The sequence below is a fragment of the Hyla sarda genome, chromosome 7 (genome assembly GCF_029499605.1).
Source record: "Hyla sarda isolate aHylSar1 chromosome 7, aHylSar1.hap1, whole genome shotgun sequence".
Classification (NCBI taxonomy): domain Eukaryota; kingdom Metazoa; phylum Chordata; class Amphibia; order Anura; family Hylidae; genus Hyla; species Hyla sarda.
The window spans coordinates 11,835,873-11,863,834 of record NC_079195.1 but is presented as its reverse complement, the minus strand read 5'-3'; the positions used below and the strand labels follow the sequence as shown (position 1 = coordinate 11,863,834).

The 27,962-nt window shown below is 47.8% G+C and overlaps 1 protein-coding gene and 1 long non-coding RNA gene across 3 annotated transcripts in view; one reads left to right on the top strand and one right to left on the bottom strand.

Annotated features, from left to right (window-relative positions):
- The window catches only part of ATRNL1 (attractin like 1), a 638,934-nt gene that overhangs the window by 411,490 nt on the left and 199,482 nt on the right, over positions 1-27,962 (top strand). For both annotated transcript variants that reach the window (XM_056531006.1, XM_056531007.1), the window contains exons 25-26: positions 3,609-3,670; positions 25,913-25,991. In XM_056531006.1, the coding sequence (XP_056386981.1) occupies positions 3,609-3,670; positions 25,913-25,991 (141 nt within the window). The remainder of the gene's footprint in view (positions 1-3,608; positions 3,671-25,912; positions 25,992-27,962) is intronic.
- LOC130282604 (uncharacterized) overlaps positions 3,004-27,962 on the bottom strand; it is an 87,724-nt gene continuing 62,765 nt past the window's right edge. Inside the window, exons 2-3 of the long non-coding RNA XR_008846469.1 lie at positions 3,583-3,685; positions 3,004-3,490 (exon numbers count right to left, since the gene is read on the bottom strand). This is a non-coding gene — a long non-coding RNA (uncharacterized LOC130282604). The remainder of the gene's footprint in view (positions 3,491-3,582; positions 3,686-27,962) is intronic.

The following is a 27,962-nucleotide window of genomic DNA, read 5'->3' as shown; positions in this document are numbered from 1 at the left end:
TGGCACTATGATGTGATGGCACTATGATATGATGGCACTATGATATGATGGCACTATAATATGATGGGACTATGATATGATGGCACTATGATGTATTGGCATTATGATATGATGGCACTATAATATGATGGCACTATGATATGATGGCACTATGATATGATGACACTATGATATGATGGCACTATAATATGATGGGACTATGATATGATGGCACTATGATGTATTGGCATTATGATATGATGGCACTATGATGTGATGGCACTATGATGTTATGGCACTATGATGTGATGGCACTATGATATGATGGCACTATGATGTATTGGCATTATGATGTGATGGCACTATGATATGATGGCACTATGATGTATTGGCACTATGATATGATGGCACTATGATATGATGGCACTATGATGTGATGGCACTATGATGTGATGGCACTATGATATGATGGCACTATGATATGATGGCACTATGATATGATGGCACTATAATATGATGGGACTATGATATGATGGCACTATGATGTGATGGCACTATGATATGATGGCACTATGATGTGATGGAACTATGATGTGATGGCACTATGATATGATGGCACTATGATATGATGGCACTATGATGTGATAGCACTATGATGTGATGGCACTATGATATGATGGCACTATGATGTGATGGCACTGTGATATGATGGCACTATGATATGATGGCATTATGATATGATGGCACTATGATGTGATGGCACTATGATATGATGGCATTATGATATGATGGCATTATGATATGATGGCATTATGATGTGATGGCACTATGATATGATGGCACTATGATGTGATGGCACTATGATGTGATGGCACTATGATATGATGGCACTATGATGTGATGGCCCTATGATGTATTGGCATTATGATATGATGGCACTATGATGTGATGGCACTATGATATGATGGCACTATGATGTGATGGCACTATGATGTGATGGCACTATGATATGATGGCACTATGATGTGATGGCCCTATGATGTATTGGCATTATGATATGATGGCACTATGATGTGATGGCACTATGATATGATGGCACTATGATGTGATGGCACTATGATATGATGGCCCTATGATGTATTGGCATTATGATATGATGGCACTATGATATGATGGCACTATGATATGATGGCACTATGATGTGATGGCACTATGATGTGATGGCCCTATGATGTATTGGCATTATGATATGATGGCACTATGATATGATGGCACTATGATATGATGGCACTATGATGTGATGGCACTATGATGTGATGGCACTATGATGTATTGGCACTATGATGTGATGGCCCTATGATGTATTGGCATTATGATATGATGGCACTATGATATGATGGCACTATGATGTATTGGCACCATGATGTGATGGCACTATGATATGATGGCACTATAATATGATGGCACTATAATATGATGGCACTATGATATGATGGCACTATGATATGATGGGACTATGATATGATGGCACTATGATGTGATGGCACTATGATATGATGGCACTATGATATGATGGCACTCTGATATGATGGCACTATGATGTGATGGCACTATGATGTGATGGCACTATGATGTGATGGCACTATGATATGATGGCACTATGATATGATGGCACTATAATGTGATGGCACTATGATGTGATGGCACTGTGATATGATGGCACTATGATATGATGGCACTATGATGTGATGGCACTATGATGTGATGGAACTATGATATGATGGCACTATGATATGATGGCACTATGATATGATGGCACTATGATATGATGGCACTATGATATGATGGCACTATGATGTGATGGCACTATGATATGATGGCACTATGATGTGATGGCACTATGATATGATGGCACTATGATGTGATGGCACTATGATATGATGGCACTATGATATGATGGCATTATGATATGATGGCACTATGATGTGATGGCACTATGATGTGATGGCACTATGATGTGATGGCAATATGATATGATGGCATTATGATATGATGGCACTATGATGTGATGGCACTATGATGTGATGGCACTATGATGTGATGGCACTATGATGTGATAGCACTATGATATGATGGCACTATGATATGATGGCACTATGATATGATGGCACTATGATGTGATGGCCCTATGATGTATTGGCATTATGATATGATGGCACTATGCTGTGATGGCACTATGATATGATGGCACTATGATGTGATGGCACTATGATATGATGGCCCTATGATGTATTGGCACTATGATATGATGGCCCTATGATGTATTGGCATTATGATATGATGGCACTATGATATGATGGCACTATGATATGATGGCACTATGATGTGATGGCACTATGATGTGATGGCACTATGATGTGATGGCCCTATGATGTATTGGCATTATGATATGATGGCACTATGATGTGATGGCACTATGATATGATGGCACTATGATATGATGACACTATGATGTGATGGCACTATAATCTATTGGCACTATGATGTATTGACACTATGATATGATGGCACTATAATCTATTGGCACTATGATGTGATGGCACTATAATCTATTGGCACTATGATATGATGGCACTATGATATGATGGCACTATGATATGATGGCACTATGATGTATTGGCACTATGATGTATTGGCACTATGATGTATTGGCACTATGATGTGATGGCACTATGATATGATGGCACTATGATGTGATGGCACTATGATATGATGGCACTATGATGTGATGGCACTATGATGTGATGGCACTATGATATGATGGCACTATGATGTGATGGCACTATGATGTGATGGCACTATGATGTATTGGCACTATGATGTATTGGCACTATGATGTGATGGCACTATAATCTATTGGCACTGTAATGTGATGTGGTTCCCACCGATACCCACCAAGAACACAATTACAAATTATTGCTAATAATTATTAATGAGAAAACAGATCAATCTGCTCACCTGGCGCGCTGCCACCTACAGGCTTAGGAGAAGCAGGTGCAGCTGACTTTACTACTACATTACCATCTCCTGTATTACACTGCAATGCCTTATGGGAGATCTACTAAGTTCTTTGAGATGATAACAAGGGAACTTTTTTCTTGTAATAGCAGAATTATAAATGCAGCTCTGGGTGTGAGTGGAGTATAATCCTATTTTTATAATGGACCGGATGTGGTTGCAGTCTTCATCGCCCCGGTGATTTAGGCCGCAGCTCCTCTAGCCGCCGTCTTATTCTGTCTTTTCCCCAGTTTTTGGCTTTGTGCTCGCAGATGATTTTTCCTGAAGGTTAAGCGCGTCCGCTCGTGACCTCTGCTGTCAGGTGGAGCGCGTCCGGGGGTCCCGCTGCCTTCTGCAACATATGTTCTGCTCCTGCAGGTGGGCTGGGCCCCGCGGATCAACTCAAAGGCGCAGAAAGGTCGAAAGAAAAATTTCCACTATCCACCTCCGAAGTCTAAAAAAGCGAAAAGAGAGAAAAAACGAAAAACAAAAACAGATAGTTTAATAAATGCTGGGTGGGTTACGAGGGGTTAACCCTGTTCTTACCTGGATTCTGTGATTTTGTCTTGCAGATCGCCTTTTCCCAGCACAACACCATCATGGACCTGGTGCAGTTCTTCGTCACGTTCTTCAGGTGAGACGCCGCTGTCTGTAATAACAGTATATCCAAGATGGCCGCTAAGTATATATATCCAAGATGGCCGCTAAGTATATATATCCAAGATGGCCGCTTAGTATATATATCCAAGATGGCCGCTAAGTATATATATCCAAGATGGCCGCTAAGTATATATATCCAAGATGGCCGCTAAGTATATATATATCCAAGATGGCCACTAAGTATATATATCCAAGATGGCCGCTAAGTATATATATCCTAGATGGCCACTAAGTATATATATCCAAGATGGCCGCTAAGTATATATATCCAAGATGGCCGCTAAGTATATATATCCAAGATGGCCGCTAAGTATATATATCCAAGATGGCCACTAAGTATATATATCCAAGATGGCCGCTAAGTATATATATCCAAGATGGCCGCTAAGTATATATATCCAAGATGGCCGCTAAGTATATATATCCAAGATGGCCGCTAAGTATATATATCCAAGATGGCCACTAAGTATATATATCCAAGATGGCCGCTAAATATATACTAGAGTCACCCTTTTATATTAGTACCATAGGTGTTGGTTCTAGAGTCAGCCATTCCATATTAAAGGGGTACTCCGGTGCAAAACTTTTTTTTTTTTTTTTTAATCAACTGGTGCCAGAAAGTTAAAGGGGTTATCCAGGAAAAACTTTTTTTTATATATCAACTGGCTCCAGAAAGTTAAACAGATTTGTAAATTACTTCTATAAAAAAAAAATCTTAATCCTTCCAGTACATATCAGTTGCTAAAGTTGAGTTGTTCTTTTCTGTCTAAGTGCTTTCTGATGACACGTGTCTCGGGAACCGCCCAGTTTAGAAGCAAATCCCCATAGAAAACCTCTTCTAAACTGGGCAGTTCCCGAGACACGTGTCATCAGAGAGCACTTAGACAGAAAAGAACAACCTTAACTTCAGAAGCTAATAAGTACTGAAAGGATTAAGATTTTTTAATAGAAGTAATTTACATATCTGTTTAACTTTCTGGAGCCAGTTGATATATAAAAAAAAGTTTTTTCCTGGAATTCCCCTTTAAACAGATTTGTAAATTACTTCTATTAAAAAAAATCTTAATCCTTCCAGTACTTATTAGCTGCTGAATACAACAGAGGAAATTATTTTCTTTTTGGAACGCAGAGCTTTCTGCTGACATCACAACCACAGTGCTCTCTGCTGACATCTCTGTCCATTTTAAGAACTGTCCAGAGTAGGAGAAAATCCTCATAGAAAACATATGCTGCTCTGGACAGTTCCTAAAATGGACAGAGATGTCAGCAGAGAGTACTGTGGTCATGATGTCAGCAGAGATCTCTGTGTTCCAAAAAGAGAAGAATTTCCTCTGTAGTATTCAGCAGCTAATAAGTACTGGAAGGATTAAGATTTTTTAATAGAAGTCATTTACGAATCTGTTTAACTTTCTGGCACCAGTTGATTAAAAAAAAAAAAAAAAATGTTTTCCACCGGAGTACCCCTTTAACCTGTGGCAAACTACAACTCCCATCATATACCGACAGCTTATCAGGTCCTTTAGACCACTACTCCAGGCTGTTGCAAAACTACAACTTTAATCATGCTCTGCCCACCTAATTGTATCTATAGAGCGGCGTTTCCCAATCTCTGGCTCTCCAGCTGTTGCAAAACTTCAACTATCCTATGATAGAAGAATTATGAATGCAGCTCTGGGTGTGAGTAGAGCAAATCTACAACTCCCATCAATGAAATTTCGCAACAGCTGGAGAACTACAAGTTTGGGGTTCACCGCTCTACAGATCCAGGTAAGCTGTCAGAGCATGATTGGAGTTGTAGTTCTGCAGCAGCAGGTCGGGGGGCGCTACTGTGGTGACGCTACAATGTAATCATTTAGAATTGTTACAGTCCAGATTTGACTTGTTACAATGTTTCCGCTTCTGGGCAAATTCACACTGAGGAATAGGAAAGGAATCCTCGCGTAAAAATTCTGCAGCAAAATTTACGTATTTTTTTGTTGCGCAAATTTTGCGCGAAAATAGCGCAGAATATTCCGTGCTGAATATAGGAGGAAACAGGTCTTTTTTATTTTATTTTACGGGACTACAACCACCAATTGGAATTTCCTTTTTATTTTTTTTATTTTTTTTACGTGCGGAAACGATTTCAAGCGGATACATTTTTACCATTGACTTCAATGGACTTTTGCTAGAACAATGAACAATGAATGGAATCCTGTGACCAGTGCAGAGGAAAATACATTGAAGTCAATGGCAAAGCAGATGTTACCGTATTTTTCGCCGTATAAGTCGCACTTTTTCTTCCCCAAAACTGGGGGGGGGGGAAAAGTTGGTGCGTCTTATACGGCGAATACTCACACCTATCGCGGCGGTCCCTGCGGTCATCAACGGCCGGGACCCGCGGCTAATACAGGACATCACCGATCGCTGTGATGCTCTGTATTAACCCTTCAGACGCGACGATCAAAGCTGACCACCGCGTCTGAAGGGAAAGTGACACTAACCCGGCTGCTCAGGAGGGACCTTACCTGCCTCCTCGGTGTCTGCTCCGTGCCGGGATCCCCTGCATGGCCGGCGCTCTCCTTCGTCGTCATCACGTCGCTGCACACACCGTCTCGTCATCCAATAGGAGCGACGTGATGGCGACGACGGAGAGCGAGGATACCGGGCAGCAGAGACATTCCGGAGCGACGGGGACACCCCGGGGACGCGGCGACAGCAATGGAGGGCGACATCCAGGGCAGCGGTGACGAGCGGTGACTGGTCCGGAGCGGGGGGGGGGGGACAGGTGAGTATTACCTCCTATACCAGTGGTCTTCAACCTGCGGACCTCCAGATGTTGCAAAACTACAACTCCTGGCATGCCCAGACAGCCAACGGCTGTCTGGGCATGCTGGGAGTTGTAGTTTTGCAACATCTGGAGGTCCGCTGGTTGAAGATCACTGTGACCTATTCTTTACATTGTATTCTACATTTTCCTCATTTAACCCCTTAAGGAACGTTTTTTTTTTCCGTTTTTGCATTTTCGTTTTTTGCTCTTTGCCTTTAAAAAATCATAACTCTTTCAATTTTGCACCTAAAAATCCATATGATTGCTTATTTTTTGCGCCACCAATTCTTCTTTGTAATGACGTCAGTCATTTTGCCCAAAAATCTACGGTGAAATGGAAAAAAAAATCATTGTGCGACAAAATTTTTAAAAAAAACGCTGTTTTGTAACTTTTGGGGGCTTCCGTTTCTACGTAGTACATTTTTCGGTAAAAATGACACCTTATCTATATTCTCTAGGTCCATACAATTAAAATGATACCCTACTTATATAGGTGATTTTGTCGTAATTCTGGAAAAAATCATAACTACATGGAGTAAAATGTATACGTTTAAAATTGTCATCTTCTGACCCCTATAACTTTTTTATTTTTCCGTGTATGGGGCGGTATGAGGGCTAATTTTTTGCGCCGTGATCTGAAGTTTTTAACGGTACCATTTTTGCATTGATAGGACTTATTGACATTTTTAAATGATATAAAAAGTGACCAAAAATGCACTATTTTGTATTTTGGAATTTTTTTGCGCGTACGCCATTGACCGAGCGGTTTAATTAACGATATATTTTCATAATTCAGACATTTCTGCACGCGGTGATACCACATACGTTTATTTTTATTTACACTGTGTTTTTTTTTTTTTTTATGGGAAAAGGGGGGTGATTCAAACTTTTAATAGGGGAGGGGTTAAATGATCTTTATTCACTTTTTTTTCCACTTTTTTTTGCAGTGTTATAGCTCCCATAGGGACCTATAACACTGCACACACTGATCTTATACTGATCATTGTTATCCCATAGGGACCTATAACACTGCACACACTGATCTTTTACATTGATCATTGTTATCCCATAGGGACCTATAACACTGCACACACTGATCTTTTACATTGATCATTGTTATCCCATAGGGACCTATAACACTGCACACACTGATCTCTTATACTGATCATTGTTATCCCTTAGGGACCTATAACACTGCACACACTGATCTCTTATACTGATCATTATTATCCCATAGGGACCTATAACACTGCACACACTGATCTCTTATACTGATCATTGTTATCCCATAGGGACCTATAACACTGCACACACTGATCTCTTATACTGATCATTGTTATCCCATAGGGACCTATAACACTGCACACACTGATCTTTCACATTGATCACTGGTTTCTCATTCGCCGCGGCTATCCCGAACAGCCCACTGAGCTAACTGGCAGTTTTTACTTTCACTTTTAGCCGCGTGACTCAGCTCTGAGCGCGCGGTTAAAGGGTTAATAGCGCGCGGCGCCGCGCGCTATTAGCGGCGGGTCCCGGCTTCACTATGACGCCGGGCCCGCTGTGATATGATGCGGGGTTACCGTGTAACCCTGCGTTATATCACGGGAGCAGGACCAAGGACGTACCGGTACGTCCTTGGTCCTTAAGGGGTTAAAATTGGGTGCGTCTTATATGCCGGAGCTTCCTATAGGGCGAAAAATACGGTAATTATTTTTAAGCGGAGAATTCAAGAGGAATTATTCGAGTAAATTCCCTTTGAATTACTCGGTGTGAACGCACCCTAAGGGTCATGTGACACTATCCAGTCTCGACTTATTGAGGTCAGCGGGAAAAGCGTCTTTTGTTCCGCAGGCGCCGCTGATTATACCGCATGTCCAGTCAGCAGGATTTTAACAAAACTGGGCCAGATATCCATAGTCCGGCAGCGCTGACCAGACCCCTCCCCCCGGGCGCTGAGGTTTGGCGCATTACGCTGACTATATTAGTTTATTTTGCCGCTCGCGGTGCGCTGTCCCTCTGTTTACATTCGGGATCCAATGATCACCTTGGGCTGCACCGGATGACTGCGGATCAGCGGCCGCCCTGGCCTAATGACGCTGATTACTATAAACACGCTGATTTTTCCCACACACCACGATTTTGCCGGCTCCGAACAGTTTCTTTTTTTTCCTTTTTGGCCGGTTCTCCGCGCTCAGTCGGGACGCCGGGCCATGTCCTGTTGGCGCAGCTAAGTGAACGTGACATGAGTTGTCTTGTGAGAACCTCGCACAACTCTGCGGGCTGTCAGCCCTCCGGAACGTCAGCCATGAAGGGCGAGCGCCAGGCTGTGGGAGGGCTGACAATTCTCAAGCTTAATATTTCAAGGATGAGATACTTTGTGTCTTCCCCCCCCCCCGGCTGCATCCAGTCCCAGCCGATCACGTTACGCTCGTCTGCCGCTTTGTTACAAACTGCGACGCTCCATGTAAATGTAACGCACCAACCGCTGTGCCCAACCAGTCAGCGCATTATACCGGCAGCTCAGGTAGTCAAGGGGGGGTAAACGTATTATGTCATGTCCCGGGTTAGTGTGCTACTGAGCCGCGGTATCTAAGCCCATCATGTGTGATACCGAATGCGGAGCCACTGGATCTAAGCCTGTGATACCATCTGCAGAGACACTGTATCTAAGCCTATCATGTGTGATACTGTTTGCTTAGCTGCTGCATGGAAAACCATCATGTAACCACATATCTTGTATACATAGGGGAGGGAGGTATACATAGGTCTGTACAGGAGCTGTATACACATATAGAGGAGGGGAGGTATACATAGGTCTGTACAGGGGCTGTATACACATACAGGAGGGGGGTATACATAGGTCTGTACAGGGGCTGTATACACATATAGAGGAGGGGAGGTATACATAGGTCTGTACAGGGGCTGTATACACATACAGGAGGGGGGTATACATAGGTCTGTACAGGGGCTGTATACACATATAGAGGAGGGGAGGTATACATAGGTCTGTACAGGGGCTGTATACATATAGAGGAGGGGAGGTATACATAGGTCTGTACAGGGGCTGTATACACATACAGGAGGGGGGTATACATAGGTCTGTACAGGAGCTGTATACACATACAGGAGGGGAGGTATACATAGGTCTGTACAGGGGCTGTATACACATACAGGAGGGGGGTATACATAGGTCTGTACAGGAGCTGTATACACATACAGGAGGGGAGGTATACATAGGTCTGTACAAGGGCTGTATACACATACAGGAGGGGAGGTATACATAGGTCTGTACAGGGGCTGTATACACATACAGGAGGGGGGTATACATAGGTCTGTACAGGAGCTGTATACACATACAGGAGGGGAGGTATACATAGGTCTGTACAGGGGCTGTATACACATACAGGAGGGGAGGTATACATAGGTCTGTACAGGGGCTGTATACAGATACAGGAGGGGAGGTATACATAGGTCTGTACAGGGGCTGTATACACATACAGGAGGGGAGGTATACATAGGTCTGTACAGGGGCTGTATACACATACAGGAGGGGAGGTATACATAGGTCTGTACAGGGGCTGTATACACATATAGAGGAGGGGAGGTATACATAGGTCTGTACAGGGGCTGTATACACATACAGGAGGGGAGGTATACATAGGTCTGTACAGGGGCTGTATACACATACAGGAGGGGAGGTATACATAGGTCTGTACAGGGGCTGTATACACATATAGAGGAGGGGAGGTATACATAGGTCTGTACAGGAGCTGTATACACATATAGGAGGGGAGGTATACATAGGTCTGTACAGGAGCTGTATACACATACAGGAGGGGAGGTATACATAGGTCTGTAAAGGGGCTGTATACACATACAGGAGGGGAGGTATACATAGGTCTGTACAAGGGCTGTATACACATACAGGAGGGGAGGTATACATAGGTCTGTACAAGGGCTGTATACACATACAGGAGGGGAGGTATACATAGGTCTGTACAGGGGCTGTATACACATACAGGAGGGGGGTATACATAGGTCTGTACAGGAGCTGTATACACATACAGGAGGGGAGGTATACATAGGTCTGTACAGGGGCTGTATACACATACAGGAGGGGAGGTATACATAGGTCTGTACAGGGGCTGTATACAGATACAGGAGGGGAGGTATACATAGGTCTGTACAGGGGCTGTATACACATACAGGAGGGGAGGTATACATAGGTCTGTACAGGGGCTGTATACACATACAGGAGGGGAGGTATACATAGGTCTGTACAGGGGCTGTATACACATATAGAGGAGGGGAGGTATACATAGGTCTGTACAGGGGCTGTATACACATACAGGAGGGGAGGTATACATAGGTCTGTACAGGGGCTGTATACACATATAGGAGGGGGGTATACATAGGTCTGTACATGGGCTGTATACACATACAGGAGGGGAGGTATACATAGGTCTGTACAGGGGCTGTATACACATATAGAGGAGGGGAGGTATACATAGGTCTGTACAGGAGCTGTATACACATATAGGAGGGGAGGTATACATAGGTCTGTACAGGAGCTGTATACACATACAGGAGGGGAGGTATACATAGGTCTGTAAAGGGGCTGTATACACATACAGGAGGGGGGTATACATAGGTCTGTACAGGGGCTGTATACACATACAGGAGGGGGGTATACATAGGTCTGTACAGGAGCTGTATACACATATAGAGGAGGGGAGGTATACATAGGTCTGTACAGGGGCTGTATACACATATAGGAGGGGAGGTATACATAGGTCTGTACAGAGGCTGTATACACATACAGGAGGGGAGGTATACATAGGTCTGTACAGGGGCTGTATACACATACAGGAGGGGAGGTATACATAGGTCTGTACAGGAGCTGTATACACATACAGGAGGGGAGGTATACATAGGTCTGTACAGGGGCTGTATACACATATAGGAGGGGAGGTATACATAGGTCTGTACAGGAGCTGTATACACATACAGGAGGGGAGGTATACATAGGTCTGTACAGGAGCTGTATACACATACAGGAGGGGAGGTATACATAGGTCTGTACAGGGGCTGTATACACATATAGGAGGGGAGGTATACATAGGTCTGTACAGGAGCTGTATACACATACAGGAGGGGGGTATACATAGGTCTGTAAAGGGGCTGTATACACATACAGGAGGGGGGTATACATAGGTCTGTACAGGAGCTGTATACACATATAGAGGAGGGGAGATATACATAGGTCTGTACAGGGGCTGTATACACATACAGGAGGGGGGTATACATAGGTCTGTACAGGGGCTGTATACACATACAGGAGGGGAGGTATACATAGGTCTGTACAGGGGCTGTATACAGATACAGGAGGGGAGGTATACATAGGTCTGTACAGGGGCTGTATACACATACAGGAGGGGAGGTATACATAGGTCTGTACAGGGGCTGTATACACATACAGGAGGGGAGGTATACATAGGTCTGTACAGGGGCTGTATACACATATAGAGGAGGGGAGGTATACATAGGTCTGTACAGGGGCTGTATACACATACAGGAGGGGAGGTATACATAGGTCGGTACAGGGGCTGTATACAGATACAGGAGGGGAGGTATACATAGGTCTGTACAGGGGCTGTATACATACAGGAGGGGAGGTATACATAGGTCTGTACAGGAGCTGTATACACATACAGGAGGGGGGTATACATAGGTCTGTAAAGGGGCTGTATACACATACAGGAGGGGGGTATACATAGGTCTGTACAGGAGCTGTATACACATATAGAGGAGGGGAGATATACATAGGTCTGTACAGGGGCTGTATACACATACAGGAGGGGGGTATACATAGGTCTGTACAGGGGCTGTATACATACAGGAGGGGAGGTATACATAGGTCTGTACAGGAGCTGTATACATGCAGGAGGGGAGGTATACATAGGTCTGTACAGGAGCTGTATACATGCAGGAGGGGAGGTATACATAGGTCTGCACAGGGGCTGTATACACATACAGGAGGGGGGTATACATAGATCTGTACAGGAGCTGTATACACATACAGGAGGGGAGGTATACATAGGTCTGTACAGGGGCTGTATACACATACAGGAGGGAAGGTATACATAGGTCTGTACAGGAGCTGTATACACATACAGGAGGGGGGTATACATAGGTCTGTACAGGGACTGTATACACATATAGAGGAGGGGAGGTATACATAGGTCTGTAAAGGAGCTGTATACATACAGGAGGGAGGTATACATAGGTCTGTACAGGGGCTGTATACACATACAGGAGTGGAGGTATACATAGGTCTGTACAGGGGCTGTATACATACAGGATGGGAGGTATACATAGGTCTGTACAGGGGCTGTATACACATATAGGGGGGGGTATACATAGGTCTGTACAGGGGCTGTATACATACAGGATGGGAGGTATACATAGGTCTGTACAGGGGCTGTATACATATACAGGAGGGGGGTATACATAGGTCTGTACAGGGGCTGTATACACATACAGGAGGGGAGGTATACATAGGTCTGTACAGGAGCTGTATACATACAGGAGGGAGGTATACATAGGTCTGTACAGGGGCTGTATACACATACAGGAGTGGAGGTATACATAGGTCTGTACAGGGGCTGTATACATACAGGATGGGAGGTATACATAGGTCTGTACAGGGGCTGTATACACATATAGGGGGGGGTATACATAGGTCTGTACAGGGGCTGTATACATACAGGATGGGAGGTATACATAGGTCTGTACAGGGGCTGTATACACATACAGGAGGGGGGTATACATAGGTCTGTACAGCGGCTGTATACACATATAGGAGGGGAGGTATACATAGGTCTGTACAGGGGCTGTATACATACAGGAGGGAGGTATACATAGGTCTGTACAGGAGCTGTATACACATACAGGAGGGAGGTATACATAGGTCTGTACAGGGGCTGTATACACATACAGGAGGGAGGTATACATAGGTCTGTACAGGGGCTGTATACACATACAGGAGGGGGGTATACATAGGTCTGTACAGGGGCTGTATACACATATACAGGAGGGAAGGTATACATAGGTCTGTACAGGGGCTGTATACATATACAGGAGGGGGGTATACATAGGTCTGTACAGGGGCTGTATACACATATAGGAGGGGAGGTATACATAGGTCTGTACAGGGGCTGTATACACATACAGGAGGGGGGTATACATAGGTCTGTACAGCGGCTGTATACACATATAGGAGGGGAGGTATACATAGGTCTGTACAGGGGCTGTATACACATACAGGAGGGGAGGTATACATAGGTCTGTACAGGGGCTGTATACATACAGGAGGGAGGTATACATAGGTCTGTACAGGAGCTGTATACACATACAGGAGGGAGGTATACATAGGTCTGTACAGGGGCTGTATACACATACAGGAGGGGGGTATACATAGGTCTGTACAGGGGCTGTATACACATATACAGGAGGGGGGTATACATAGGTCTGTACAGGAGCTGTATACATACAGGAGGGGAGGTATACATAGGTCTGTACAGGGGCTGTATACACATACAGGAGGGGAGGTATACATAGGTCTGTACAGGGGCTGTATACATACAGGATGGGAGGTATACATAGGTCTGTACAGGGGCTGTATACACATATAGGGGGGGGTATACATACGTCTGTACAGGGGCTGTATACATACAGGATGGGAGGTATACATAGGTCTGTACAGGGGCTGTATACACATACAGGAGGGGAGGTATACATAGGTCTGTACAGGGGCTGTATACATATACAGGAGGGGGGTATACATAGGTCTGTACAGGGGCTGTATACACATATAGAAGGGGAGGTATACATAGGTCTGTACAGGGGCTGTATACACATATAGGAGGGGGGTATACACAGGTCTGTACAGCGGCTGTATACACATACAGGAGGGGAGGTATACATAGGTCTGTACAGGGGCTGTATACACATATAGGAGGGGAGGTATACATAGGTCTGTACAGTGGCTGTATACACATACAGGAGGGGAGGTACTGTATACATAGGTCTGTACAGGGGCTGTATACACATACAGGAGGGGAGGTATACATAGGTCTGTACAGTGGCTGTATACACATACAGGAGGGGAGGTACTGTATACATAGGTCTGTACAGGGGCTGTATACACATACAGGAGGGGGGTATACATAGGTCTGTACATGGGCTGTATACACATACAGGAGGGAGGTATACATAGGTCTGTACATGGGCTGTATACACATATAGGAGGGGAGGTATACATAGGTCTGTACAGGGGCTGTATACACATACAGGAGGGGAGGTATACATAGGTCTGTACAGGGGCTGTATACACATACAGGAGGGGAGGTATACATAGGTCTGTACAGGGGCTGTATACACATACAGGAGGGGGGTATACATAGGTCTGTACAGGGGCTGTATACACATATACAGGAGGGGGGTATACATTGGTCTGTACATGGGCTGTATACACATACAGGAGGGAGGTATACATAGGTCTGTACATGGGCTGTATACACATATAGGAGGGGAGGTATACATAGGTCTGTACAGGGGCTGTATACACATACAGGAGGGGAGGTATACATAGGTCTGTACAGGGGCTGTATACACATACAGGAGGGGAGGTATACATAGGTCTGTACAGGGGCTGTATACACATACAGGAGGGGGGTATACATAGGTCTGTACAGGGGCTGTATACACATACAGGAGGGGGGTATACATAGGTCTGTACAGGAGCTGTATACACATACAGGAGGGGAGGTATACATAGGTCTGTACAGGGGCTGTATACACATACAGGAGGGGGGTATACATAGGTCTGTACAGGGGCTGTATACACATACAGGAGGGGAGGTATACATAGGTCTGTACAGGGGCTGTATACACATACAGGAGGGGGGTATACATAGGTCTGTACAGGGGCTGTATACACATACAGGAGGGGAGGTATACATAGGTCTGTACAGGGGCTGTATACACATACAGGAGGGGGGTATACATAGGTCTGTACAGGGGCTGTATACACATACAGGAGGGGGGTATACATAGGTCTGTACAGGGGCTGTATACACATACAGGAGTTATTACTATTCGTAGACTATTCACAGAGTTTTCTCACTTCTTATTTTGGATGCATTGAGGTAATAAAGAGATATTGGTTGTGCCCCGCGCTGACCCCTCCCCGGTGGGCATCAGCCGCCTCTTGTCTGTTCCTCTCCGGGATGGAGGACTCCCGCTGTTTATTAAAGCCGCCGACCCCTGATTAATCCCATATACTGGAATTTACTTCCCTCCGCCGCCCTCTGTCCCCGCAGTAAATTACTCCGATCCTCAGGGGACGCTGCACTTATCTGTGGCCATTGAGAAGGAGCAAGTGTCACCTGGACGGAATACAACCAGCATCAATCTCTGCAAAACAAGAGCCTGAGCACAGTATACCGCACCTCACTGCTCCCCCAACAATACAACAAAGAAGACAGAGAGGAGGCCACAGACTGAGCACAGTATACCGCACCTCACTGCTCCCCCAACAATACAACAAAGAAGACAGAGAGGAGGCCACAGCCTGAGCACAGTATACCGCACCTCACTGCTCCCCAACAATACAACAAAGAAGACAGAGAGGGGGCCACAGCCTGAGCACAGTATACCGCACCTCACTGCTCCCCAACAATACAACAAAGAAGACAGAGAGGAGGCCACAGCCTGAGCACAGTATACCGCACCTCACTGCTCCCCAACAATACAACAAAGAAGACAGAGAGGAGGCCACAGCCTGAGCACAGTATACCGCACCTCACTGCTCCCCAACAATACAACAAAGAAGACAGAGAGGGGCCACAGACTGAGCACAGTATACCGCACCTCACTGCTCCCCAACAATACAACAAAGAAGACAGAGAGGAGGCCACAGCCTGAGCACAGTATACTGCACCTCACTGCTCCCCCAACAATACAACAAAGAACACAGAGAGGAGGCCACAGACTGAGCACAGTATACCGCACCTCACTGCTCCCCAACAATACAACAAAGAAGACAGAGAGGGGGCCACTGCCTGAGCACAGTATACCGCACCTCACTGCTCCCCCAACAATACAACAAAGAAGACAGAGAGGGGGCCACAGCCTGAGCACAGTATACCGCACCTCACTGCTCCCCAACAATACAACAAAGAAGACAGAGAGGAGGCCACAGCCTGAGCACAGTATACCGCACCTCACTGCTCCCCCAACAATACAACAAAGAAGACAGAGAGGGGGCCAAAGCCTGAGCACAGTATACCGCACCTCACTGCTCCTCCAACAATACAAAAAAGAAGACAGAGAGGGGGCCACAGCCTGAGCACAGTATACCGCACCTCACTGCTCCCCCAACAATACAACAAAGAAGACAGAGAGGAGGCCACAGCCTGAGCACAGTATACCGCACCTCACTGCTCCCCAACAATATAACAAAGAAGACAGAGAGGAGGCCACAGCCTGAGCACAGTATACCGCACCTCACTGCTCCCCAACAATATAACAAAGAAGACAGAGAGGAGGCCACAGCCTGAGCACAGTATACCGCACCTCACTGCTCCCCAACAATACAACAAAGAAGACAGAGAGGGGGCCACAGCCTGAGCACAGTATACCGCACCTCACTGCTCCCCAACAATACAACAAAGAAGACAGAGAGGGGGCCACAGCCTGAGCACAGTATACCGCACCTCACTGCTCCCCAACAATACAACAAAGAAGACAGAGAGGAGGCCACAGCCTGAGCACAGTATACTGCACCTCACTGCTCCCCAACAATACAACAAAGAAGACAGAGAGGAGGCCACAGCCTGAGCACAGTATACCGCACCTCACTGCTCCCCAACAATACAACAAAGAAGACAGAGGGGGCCACAGCCTGAGCACAGTATACCGCACCTCACTGCTCCCCAACAATACAACAAAGAAGACAGAGAGGAGGCCACAGCCTGAGCACAGTATACCGCACCTCACTGCTCCCCAACAATACAACAAAGAAGACAGAGAGGAGGCCACAGCCTGAGCACAGTATACCGCACCTCACTGCTCACCAACAACACAACAAAGAATACAGAGAGAGGGCCACAGCCTGAGCACAGTATACCGCACCTCACTGCTCCCCAACAATACAACAAAGAAGACAGAGAGGAGGCCACAGCCTGAGCACAGTATACCGCACCTCACTGCTCCCCAACAATACAACAAAGAAGACAGAGAGGGGGCCACAGACTGAGCACAGTATACCGCACCTCACTGCTCCCCAACAATACAACAAAGAACACAGGGAGGGGGCCACAGCCTGAGCACAGTATACCACAACTCTCTGCTCCCCAACAATACAACAAAGAAGACAGAGAGGGGACCACAGCCTGAGCACAGTATACCGCACCTCACTGCTCCCCAACAATACAACAAAGAAGACAGAGAGGGGGCCACAGCCTGAGCACAGTATACTGCACCCCACTGCTCCCCAACAATACAACAAAGAAGACAGAGAGGAGGCCACAGCCTGAGCACAGTATACCGCACCTCACTGCTCCCCAACAATACAACAAAGAAGACAGAGAGGGGGCCACAGCCTGAGCACAGTATACTGCACCCCACTGCTCCCCAACAATACAACAAAGAAGACAGCGAGGGGGCCACAGCCTGAGCACAGTATACCGCACCTCACTGCTCCTCAACAGTACAACAAAGAACACAGGGAGGGGGCCACAGCCTGAACACAGTATACCGCACCTCACTGCTCCCCAACAATACAACAAAGAAGACAGAGAGGAGGCCACAGACTGAGCACAGTATACCGCAACTCACTGCTCCCCAACAATACAACAAAGAAGACAGAGAGGAGGCCACAGCCTGAGCACAGTATACCGCACCTCACTGCTCCCCAACAATACAACAAAGAAGACCGAGAGGGGGCCACAGACTGAGCACAGTATACCGCACCTCACTGCTCCCCAACAATACAACAAAGAACACAGGGAGGGGGCCACAGCCTGAGCACAGTATACCGCACCTCACTGCTCCCCAACAATACAACAAAGAAGACAGGGAGGGGGCCACAGCCTGAGCACAGTATACCGCACCTCACTGCTCCCCAACAATACAACAAAGAAGACAGAGAGGGGGCCACAGCCTGAGCACAGTATACCGCACCTCACTGCTCCTCAACAGTACAACAAAGAACACAGGGAGGGGGCCACAGCCTGAGCACAGTATACCGCAACTCACTGCTCCCCAACAATACAACAAAGAAGACAGAGAGGAGGCCACAGCCTGAGCACAGTATACCGCACCTCACTGCTCCCCAACAATACAACAAAGAAGACAGAGAGGGGGCCACAGACTGAGCACAGTATACCGCACCTCACTGCTCCCCAACAATACAACAAAGAACACGGGGAGGGGGCCACAGCCTGAGCACAGTATACCGCACCTCACTGCTCCCCAACAATACAACAAAGAAGACAGAGAGGGGGCCACAGCCTGAGCATAGTATACCGCACCTCACTGCTCCCCAAAATACAACAAAGAAGACAGAGAGGGGGCCACAGCCTGAGCACAGTATACCGCACCTCACTGCACCCCAACAATACAACAAAGAAGACAGAGAGGAGGCCACAGCCTGAGCACAGTATACCGCACCTCACTGCTCCCCAACAATACAACAAAGAAGACAGAGAGGAGGCCACAGCCTGAGCACAGTATACTGCACCTCACTGCTCCCCAACAATACAACAAAGAAGACAGAGAGGAGGCCACAGCCTGAGCACAGTATACCGCACCTCACTGCTCCCCAACAATACAACAAAGAAGACAGAGGGGGCCACAGCCTGAGCACAGTATACCGCACCTCACTGCTCCCCAACAATACAACAAAGAAGACAGAGAGGAGGCCACAGCCTGAGCACAGTATACCGCACCTCACTGCTCCCCAACAATACAACAAAGAAGACAGAGAGGAGGCCACAGCCTGAGCACAGTATACCGCACCTCACTGCTCACCAACAACACAACAAAGAATACAGAGAGAGGGCCACAGCCTGAGCACAGTATACCGCACCTCACTGCTCCCCAACAATACAACAAAGAAGACAGAGAGGAGGCCACAGCCTGAGCACAGTATACCGCACCTCACTGCTCCCCAACAATACAACAAAGAAGACAGAGAGGGGGCCACAGACTGAGCACAGTATACCGCACCTCACTGCTCCCCAACAATACAACAAAGAACACAGGGAGGGGGCCACAGCCTGAGCACAGTATACCACAACTCTCTGCTCCCCAACAATACAACAAAGAAGACAGAGAGGGGACCACAGCCTGAGCACAGTATACCGCACCTCACTGCTCCCCAACAATACAACAAAGAAGACAGAGAGGGGGCCACAGCCTGAGCACAGTATACTGCACCCCACTGCTCCCCAACAATACAACAAAGAAGACAGAGAGGAGGCCACAGCCTGAGCACAGTATACCGCACCTCACTGCTCCCCAACAATACAACAAAGAAGACAGAGAGGGGGCCACAGCCTGAGCACAGTATACTGCACCCCACTGCTCCCCAACAATACAACAAAGAAGACAGCGAGGGGGCCACAGCCTGAGCACAGTATACCGCACCTCACTGCTCCTCAACAGTACAACAAAGAACACAGGGAGGGGGCCACAGCCTGAACACAGTATACCGCACCTCACTGCTCCCCAACAATACAACAAAGAAGACAGCGAGGGGGCCACAGCCTGAGCACAGTATACCGCACCTCACTGCTCCCCAACAATACAACAAAGAACACGGGGAGGGGGCCACAGCCTGAGCACAGTATACCGCACCTCACTGCTCCCCAACAATACAACAAAGAAGACAGAGAGGAGGCCACAGCCTGAGCACAGTATACTGCACCCCACTGCTCCCCAACAATACAACAAAGAAGACAGCGAGGGGGCCACAGCCTGAGCACAGTATACCGCACCTCACTGCTCCCCAACAATACAACAAAGAAGACAGAGAGGGGGCCACAGCCTGAGCACAGTATACCGCACCTCACTGCTCACCCAACAGTACAACAAAGAACACAGGGAGGGGGCCACAGCCTGAGCACAGTATACCGCACCTCACTGCTCCCCCAACAATACAACAAAGAAGACAGAGAGGAGGCCACAGACTGAGCACAGTATACCGCACCTCAATGCTCCCCCAACAATACAACAAAGAACACAGGGAGTGGGCCACAGCCTGAGCACAGTATACCGCACCTCACTGCTCACCCAACAATACAACAAAGAAGACAGAGAGGAGGCCACAGCCTGAGCACAGTATACCGCACCTCACTGCTCCCCAACAATACAACAAAGAAGACAGAGAGGGGGCCACAGCCTGAGCACAGTATACCGCACCTCACTGCTCACCCAACAATACAACAAAGACAGAGAGGAGGCCACAGACTGAGCACAGTATACCGCACCTCACTGCTCCCCAACAATACAACAAAGAAGACAGGGAGGGGGCCACAGACTGAGCACAGTATACCGCACCACACTGCTCCCCAACAATACAACAAAGAAGACAGGGAGGATGCCATAGCCTGAGCACAGTATACCGCACCACACTGCTCCCCAACAATACAACAAAGAAGACAGGGAGGATGCCACAGCCTGAGCACAGTATACCGCACCTCACTGCTCCCCAAAATACAACAAAGAAGACAGAGAGGAGGCCACAGCCTGAGCACAGTATACCGCACCTCACTGCTCCCCAACAATACAACAAAGAAGACAGGGAGGGGGCCACAGACTCAGCACTGTATACCGCACCTCACTGCTCCCCAAACAATACAGCAAAGAAGACAGCGAGGGGGCCACAGCCTGAGCACAGTATACCGCACCTCACTGCTCCCCAACAGTACAACAAAGAAGACAGAGAGGAGGCCACAGACTGAGCACAGTATACCGCACCTCACTGCTCCCCAAAATACAACAAAGAAGACAGAGAGGAGGCCACAGCCTGAGCACAGTATACTGCACCCCACTGCTCACCCAACAATACAACAAAGACAGAGAGGAGGCCACAGACTGAGCACAGTATACCGCACCTCACTGCTCCCCAACAATACAACAAAGAAGACAGGGAGGGGGCCACAGACTGAGCACAGTATACCGCACCACACTGCTCCCCAACAATACAACAAAGAAGACAGGGAGGATGCCACAGCCTGAGCACAGTATACCGCACCTCACTTCTCCCCAACAATGCAACAAAGAAAACTGGGAGGAGGCCACAGCCTGAGCATAGTATACCGCACCTCACTGCTCCCCAACAATACAACAAAGAAGACAGGGAGGGGGCCACAGACTGAGCACAGTATACCGCACCTCACTGCTCCCAACAATACAACAAAGAAGACAGAGAGGAGGCCACAGACTGAGCACAGTATACCGCACCACACTGCTCCCCAACAATACAACAAAGAAGACAGGGAGGGGGCCACAGCCTGAGCACAGTATACCGCACCTCACTGCTCCCCAAAATACAACAAAGAAGACAGAGAGGAGGCCACAGCCTGAGCACAGTATACCGCACCTCACTGCTCCCCAACAATACAACAAAGAAGACAGGGAGGGGGCCACAGACTCAGCACAGTATACCGCACCTCACTGCTCTCCAACAGTACAACAAAGAAGACAGAGAGGAGGCCACAGACTGAGCACAGTATACCGCACCTCACTGCTCCCCCAACAATACAACAAAGAAGACAGAGAGGAGGCCACAGACTGAGCACAGTATACCGCACCTCACTGCTCCCCCAACAATACAACAAAGAACACAGGGAGGGGGCCACAGCCTGAGCACAGTATACCGCACCTCACTGCTCACCCAACAATACAACAAAGAAGACAGAGAGGAGGCCACAGCCTGAGCACAGTATACTGCACCCCACTGCTCCCCAACAATACAACAAAGAAGACAGAGAGGGGGCCACAGCCTGAGCACAGTATACCGCACATCACTGCTCCCCCAAAATACAAAAAAGAAGACAGAGAGGAGGCCACAGCCTGAGCACAGTATACCGCACCTCACTGCTCCCCAACAATACAACAAAGAAGACAGGGAGGATGCCACAGCCTGAGCACAGTATACCGCACCTCACTGCTCACCCAACAATACAACAAAAAAGACAGAGAGGAGGCCACAGACTGAGCACAGTATACCGCACCTCACTGCTCCCCAACAATACAACAAAGAAGACAGGGAGGGGGCCACAGACTAAGCACAGTATACCGCACCTCACTACTCCCCAACAATACAACAAAGAAGACAGAGAGGAGGCCACAGCCTGAGCACAGTATACCGCACCTCACTGCTCCCCAACAATACAACAAAGAAGACAGAGAGGGGGCCACAGCCTGAGCACAGTATACCGCACCTCACTGCTCCCCAACAATACAACAAAGAAGACAGAGAGGAGGGCACAGCCTGAGCACAGTATACTGCACCCCACTGCTCCCCAACAATACAACAAAGAAGACAGCGAGGGGGCCACAGCCTAAGCACAGTATACCGCACCTCACTGCTCCCCAACAATACAACAAAGAAGACAGAGAGGAGGCCACAGCCTGAGCACAGTATACCGCACCTCACTGCTCACCCAACAATACAACAAAGAAAACTGGGAGGAGGCCACAGACTGAGCACAGTATACCGCACCTCACTGCTCCCCAAAAATACAACAAAGAAAACAGAGAGGAGGCCACAGACTGAGCACAGTATACCGCACCTCACTGCTCCCCCAACAATACAACACAGAAGACTGTGAGGAGGCCACAGCCTGAGCATAGCATACTGCACCTCACTGCTCCCCAACAATACAACAAAGAAGACAGAGAAGAGGCCACAGACTGAGCACAGAATACCGCACCTCACTGCTCCCCAACAATACAACAAAGAAGACAGAGAGGGGGCCACAGCCTGAGCACAGTATACCGCACCTCACTGCTCCCCCAACAATACAACACAGAAGACTGGAAGGGGGCCACAGCCTGAGCACAGTATACCGCACCTCACTGCTCCCCAACAATACAACAAAGAAGACAGGGAGGGGGCCACAGCCTGAGCACAGTATACCGCAACTCACTGCTCCCCAACAATACAACAAAGAAGACAGAGAGGAGGCCACAGCCTGAGCATAGTATACCGCACCTCACTGCTCCCCAACAATACAACAAAGAAGACAGAAAGGAGGCCACAGACTGAGCACAGTATACCGCACCTCACTGTTCCCCCAACAATACAACACAGAAGACTGGGAGGAGGCCACAGCCTGAGCACAGTATACCGAACCACACTGCTCCCCAACAATACAACAAAGAAGACAGAGAGGAGGCCACAGACTGAGCACAGTATACCGCACCTCACTGCTCCCCAACAATACAACAAAATAGACTGGGAGACAGGGAGGGGGCCACAGACTGAGCACAGTATACCGCACCTCACTGCTCCCCAACAATACAACAAAGAAGACAGCGAAGGGCCACAGACTGATCACAGTATACCGCACCTCACTGCTCCCCAACAATACAACAAAGAAGACAGGGAGGGGGCCACAGACTGAGCACAGTATACCGCACCACACTGCTCCCCAACAATACAACAAAGAAGACAGGGAGGATGCCACAGCCTGAGCACAGTATACCGCACCTCACTGCTCCCCAAAATACAACAAAGAAGACAGAGAGGGGGCCACAGCCTGAGCACAGTATACCGCACCTCACTGCACCCCAACAATACAACAAAGAAGACTGGGGACAGTCTCCCTATCCCCTCCCTGCACTCACCTCTATGATCATAGAGAGAACTGTTTGGTCATACAGTTACAGCTGCACAGTCCTCTCTATCCCCTCCCTGCACTCACCTCTATGATCATAGAGAGAACTGTGTGGTCATACAGTTACAGCCGCACAGTGCTCTCTATCCCCTCTCTGCACTCACGTCTATGATCATAGAGAGAACTGTGTGGTCATAAAGTAACAGCTGCACAGTCCTCTCTATCCTCTCCTTGCACTCATCTCTATGATCATAGAGAGAACTATGTGGTCATACAGTTACAGCTGCACAGTGCTCTCTATCCCTTCCCTGCACTCATCTCTATGATCATAGAGAGAACTGTGTGATCATACAGTTACAGCTGCACAGTCCTCTCTATCCCTTCCCTGCAGTCATCTCTATGATCATAGAGAGAACTGTGTGATCATACAGTTACAGCTGCACAGTCCTCTCTATCCCCTCCCTGCACTCATCTCTATGATCATAGAGAGAACTGTGTGATCACACAGTTACAGCTGCACAGTCCTCTCTATCCCCTCCCTGCACTCATCTTTATGATCATAGAGAGAACTGTGTGGTCATACAGTTACAGCTGCACAGTCCTCTCCATCTCCTCCCTGCACTCATCTCTATGATCATAGAGAGAACTGTGTGGTCATACAGTTACAGCTGCACAGTCCTCTCTATCTCCTCCCTGCACTCATCTCTATGATCATAGAGAGAACTGTGTGGTCATACATTACAGCTGCCCAGTCCTCTCTATCCCCTCCCTGCACTCATCTCTATGATCATAGAGAGAACGGTGTGGTCATATATTACAGCTGAACAGTGCTCTCTATCCCTTCCCTGCACTCATCTCTATGATCATAGCGAGAACTGAGTGGTCATATATTACAGCTGCACAGTGCTCTATCCCTTCCCTGCACTCACCTCTATGATCATAGAGAGAACTGTGTGGCCATACATTACAGCTGCACAGTGCTCTCTATCCCCTCCCTGCACTCACCTCTATGATCATAGAGAGAACTGTGTGGCTATACTCTGTATAAGTGGATCCTGTATAATACTGTTGATGTTATCCCTCTCTGTATATCTTAGTTAATTATGAGGGCGCAGAACGTTAATATTTATGTGGTGCGGTTCTGTATTTCCCGGCTCATAGGGAACATTGCCCAGACTGCAAAGGGAACAATGCCAGCGGTGCAGCTGACCGTGACTGGCAGCCATTAAAAGTCTATGCCCATTATGTATGTCAATGTTTTCCAACCAGGGTGCCTTCAGCTGTTGCAAAACTACAATTCCCAGCATGCCCGGACAGCCGGTGGCTGTCCGGGCATGCTGGAAGTTGTAGTTTTGTAGCAGCTGGAGGCACCCTAGTTGGTACACACTGATCTAGGTTATTATAGATGAGATCTCTTATAGTGTAGACTTCGCTGTCGTCCGTCCTTTGTGTCTATAACATTGATGGTTTCCCTGTGATTTCTCCCATCCAGCTGCTTCCTGTCGCTCCTCCTGGTGGCCGCCGTGGTTTGGAAGATTAAGCAGACGTGCTGGGCGTCTCGGCGGAGAGAGGTAGGTCGGCCAATGCTGACTCTATTACTTGTTCCCTATAATATCTGTGCATTACACCTCATATTGTAACGGCACACAGTGCTGCGCCCCCTGCCCTATAGTGTTACATTGCATAGTGCCCTCTGCCCTATAGTGTTACATTGCGCAGCGCCCCCTGCCCTATTGTGTTACATTGCGCAGCGCCCCCTGTCCTATAGTATTACATTGCGTAGTACCCTCTGCCCTATAGTGTTACATTACACAGCGCCCCTTGTCCTATAGTGTTACATTGCGTAGTGCCCCCTGTCCTAAAGTGTTACATTGCGCAGCGCCCCCTGTCCTGTAGTGTTACATTGCGTAGCGCTCCCTGCTCTATAGTGTTTCATTGCATAGTGCCCCCTGCCCTATAGTGTTACATTGCATAGCGCCCCCTGTCCTATAGTGTTACATTGCGTAGTGCCCCCTGCTCTATAGTGTTACATTGCATAGCGCCCCCTGCCCTATAGTGTTACATTGCATAGCGCCCCCTGCCCTAAAGTGCTACATTGTGCAGCACCCCCTGTCCTATAGTGTTACATTGCGCAGCACCCCCTGTCCTATAGTGTTACATTGCATAGTGCCCCCTGCTCTATAGTGTTATATTGAGCAGCGTCCCCTGTCCTATAGTGTTACATTGCATAGTACCCTCTGCCTTATAGTGTTACAATGCATAGTGCTCCCCTGCTCTTTAGTGTTACATTGTGCAGCGCCCCCCGGCCTTATAGTGTTACATTGCATAGTGCCCACTGCCCTATAGTGTTACATTGCGCATTGCCCCCTGCTCTATAGTGTTACATTGCTTAGTGCCCACTGCCCTATAGTGTTACATTGCGCATTGCCCCCTGCTCTATAGTGTTACATTGCGTAACACCCCCTGCCCGATAGTGTTTTGTGGCATAGCGCCCCCCCTGGCCTCTTCAGTGTGATATTAGCTTATGTAGAGAATCCCAGACACTGCTGAAATAATGCTACAGAAATCACTTTACTGCAGCCTGCATGCTATACTGTATCCACAGGGGCAGTCAGTGCAGAGAGTCACAATATTATGCTTTTGGTGCATTGAAACGTCTCCCATAAATTCGCCTTCACCATTTTATTATGTAAAACTGTCCCATGTCTGTGAAGAATAGACAGCGCCTCCCTGAGCATTGTGGTTGATGAATAGAATTACAGAGACAGTGGAGACCGACACAGATGTGAGGATTCTGTATCCATCGCTTGTACGAGTGATTAGATCAGTGTTTCCCAACCAGGGTGCCTCCAGCTGTTGCAAAGCTACAACTCCTAGCATGCCCGGACAACCAAAGGGTGTCCGGGCATGCTGGGAGTTTAGTTTTGCAACAGCTGAAGGCACCCTGGTTGGGAAACACTGGATAAGATTCACCATCAGCTGAAATCCTTTACATTTCGAATATTGATCGATGATCCTGTTGGAAACACAGGCAGCGGCCATGTCTGCACCAGAGAGGATGATAGATTGAGTTTAATGAAACACGATTCGCTCAGGGTCTGTGGAGAGCTGGGTGACCGTATACACAGGGGCGGGAGTTTGTATGGTTTGCCTTCGATCCTGCACAACCTCCTGTTCCTTGTGAAGTGGAAAACAGACGTTTGATCTGTGAGCTGCTAAATACGCCAGATGCGCTGACAGGTGGACGGGCGCTGCGGGATATTCTCCAACATTCAGACAAGCTGCCGGGTGCTGCGTACGATCGCCCCGAGAGGGGACGGGTGCACCGAGCCACATGGAGCCAGCGGAGGACGCCATGATACTGTAAGCACCACGCGCTGTTCATACAACCTGTGGACAGAGCAGCACGGTTACACGGGTCATATGAGCAGAGCAGCACCGTTACGTAGGTTGTATGAACAGAGCGGAGTGGTTACACTGGTCTTATGAACAGAGCGGTGCGGTTACATGGGTCATATGAACAGAGCGGTGCGATTACACTG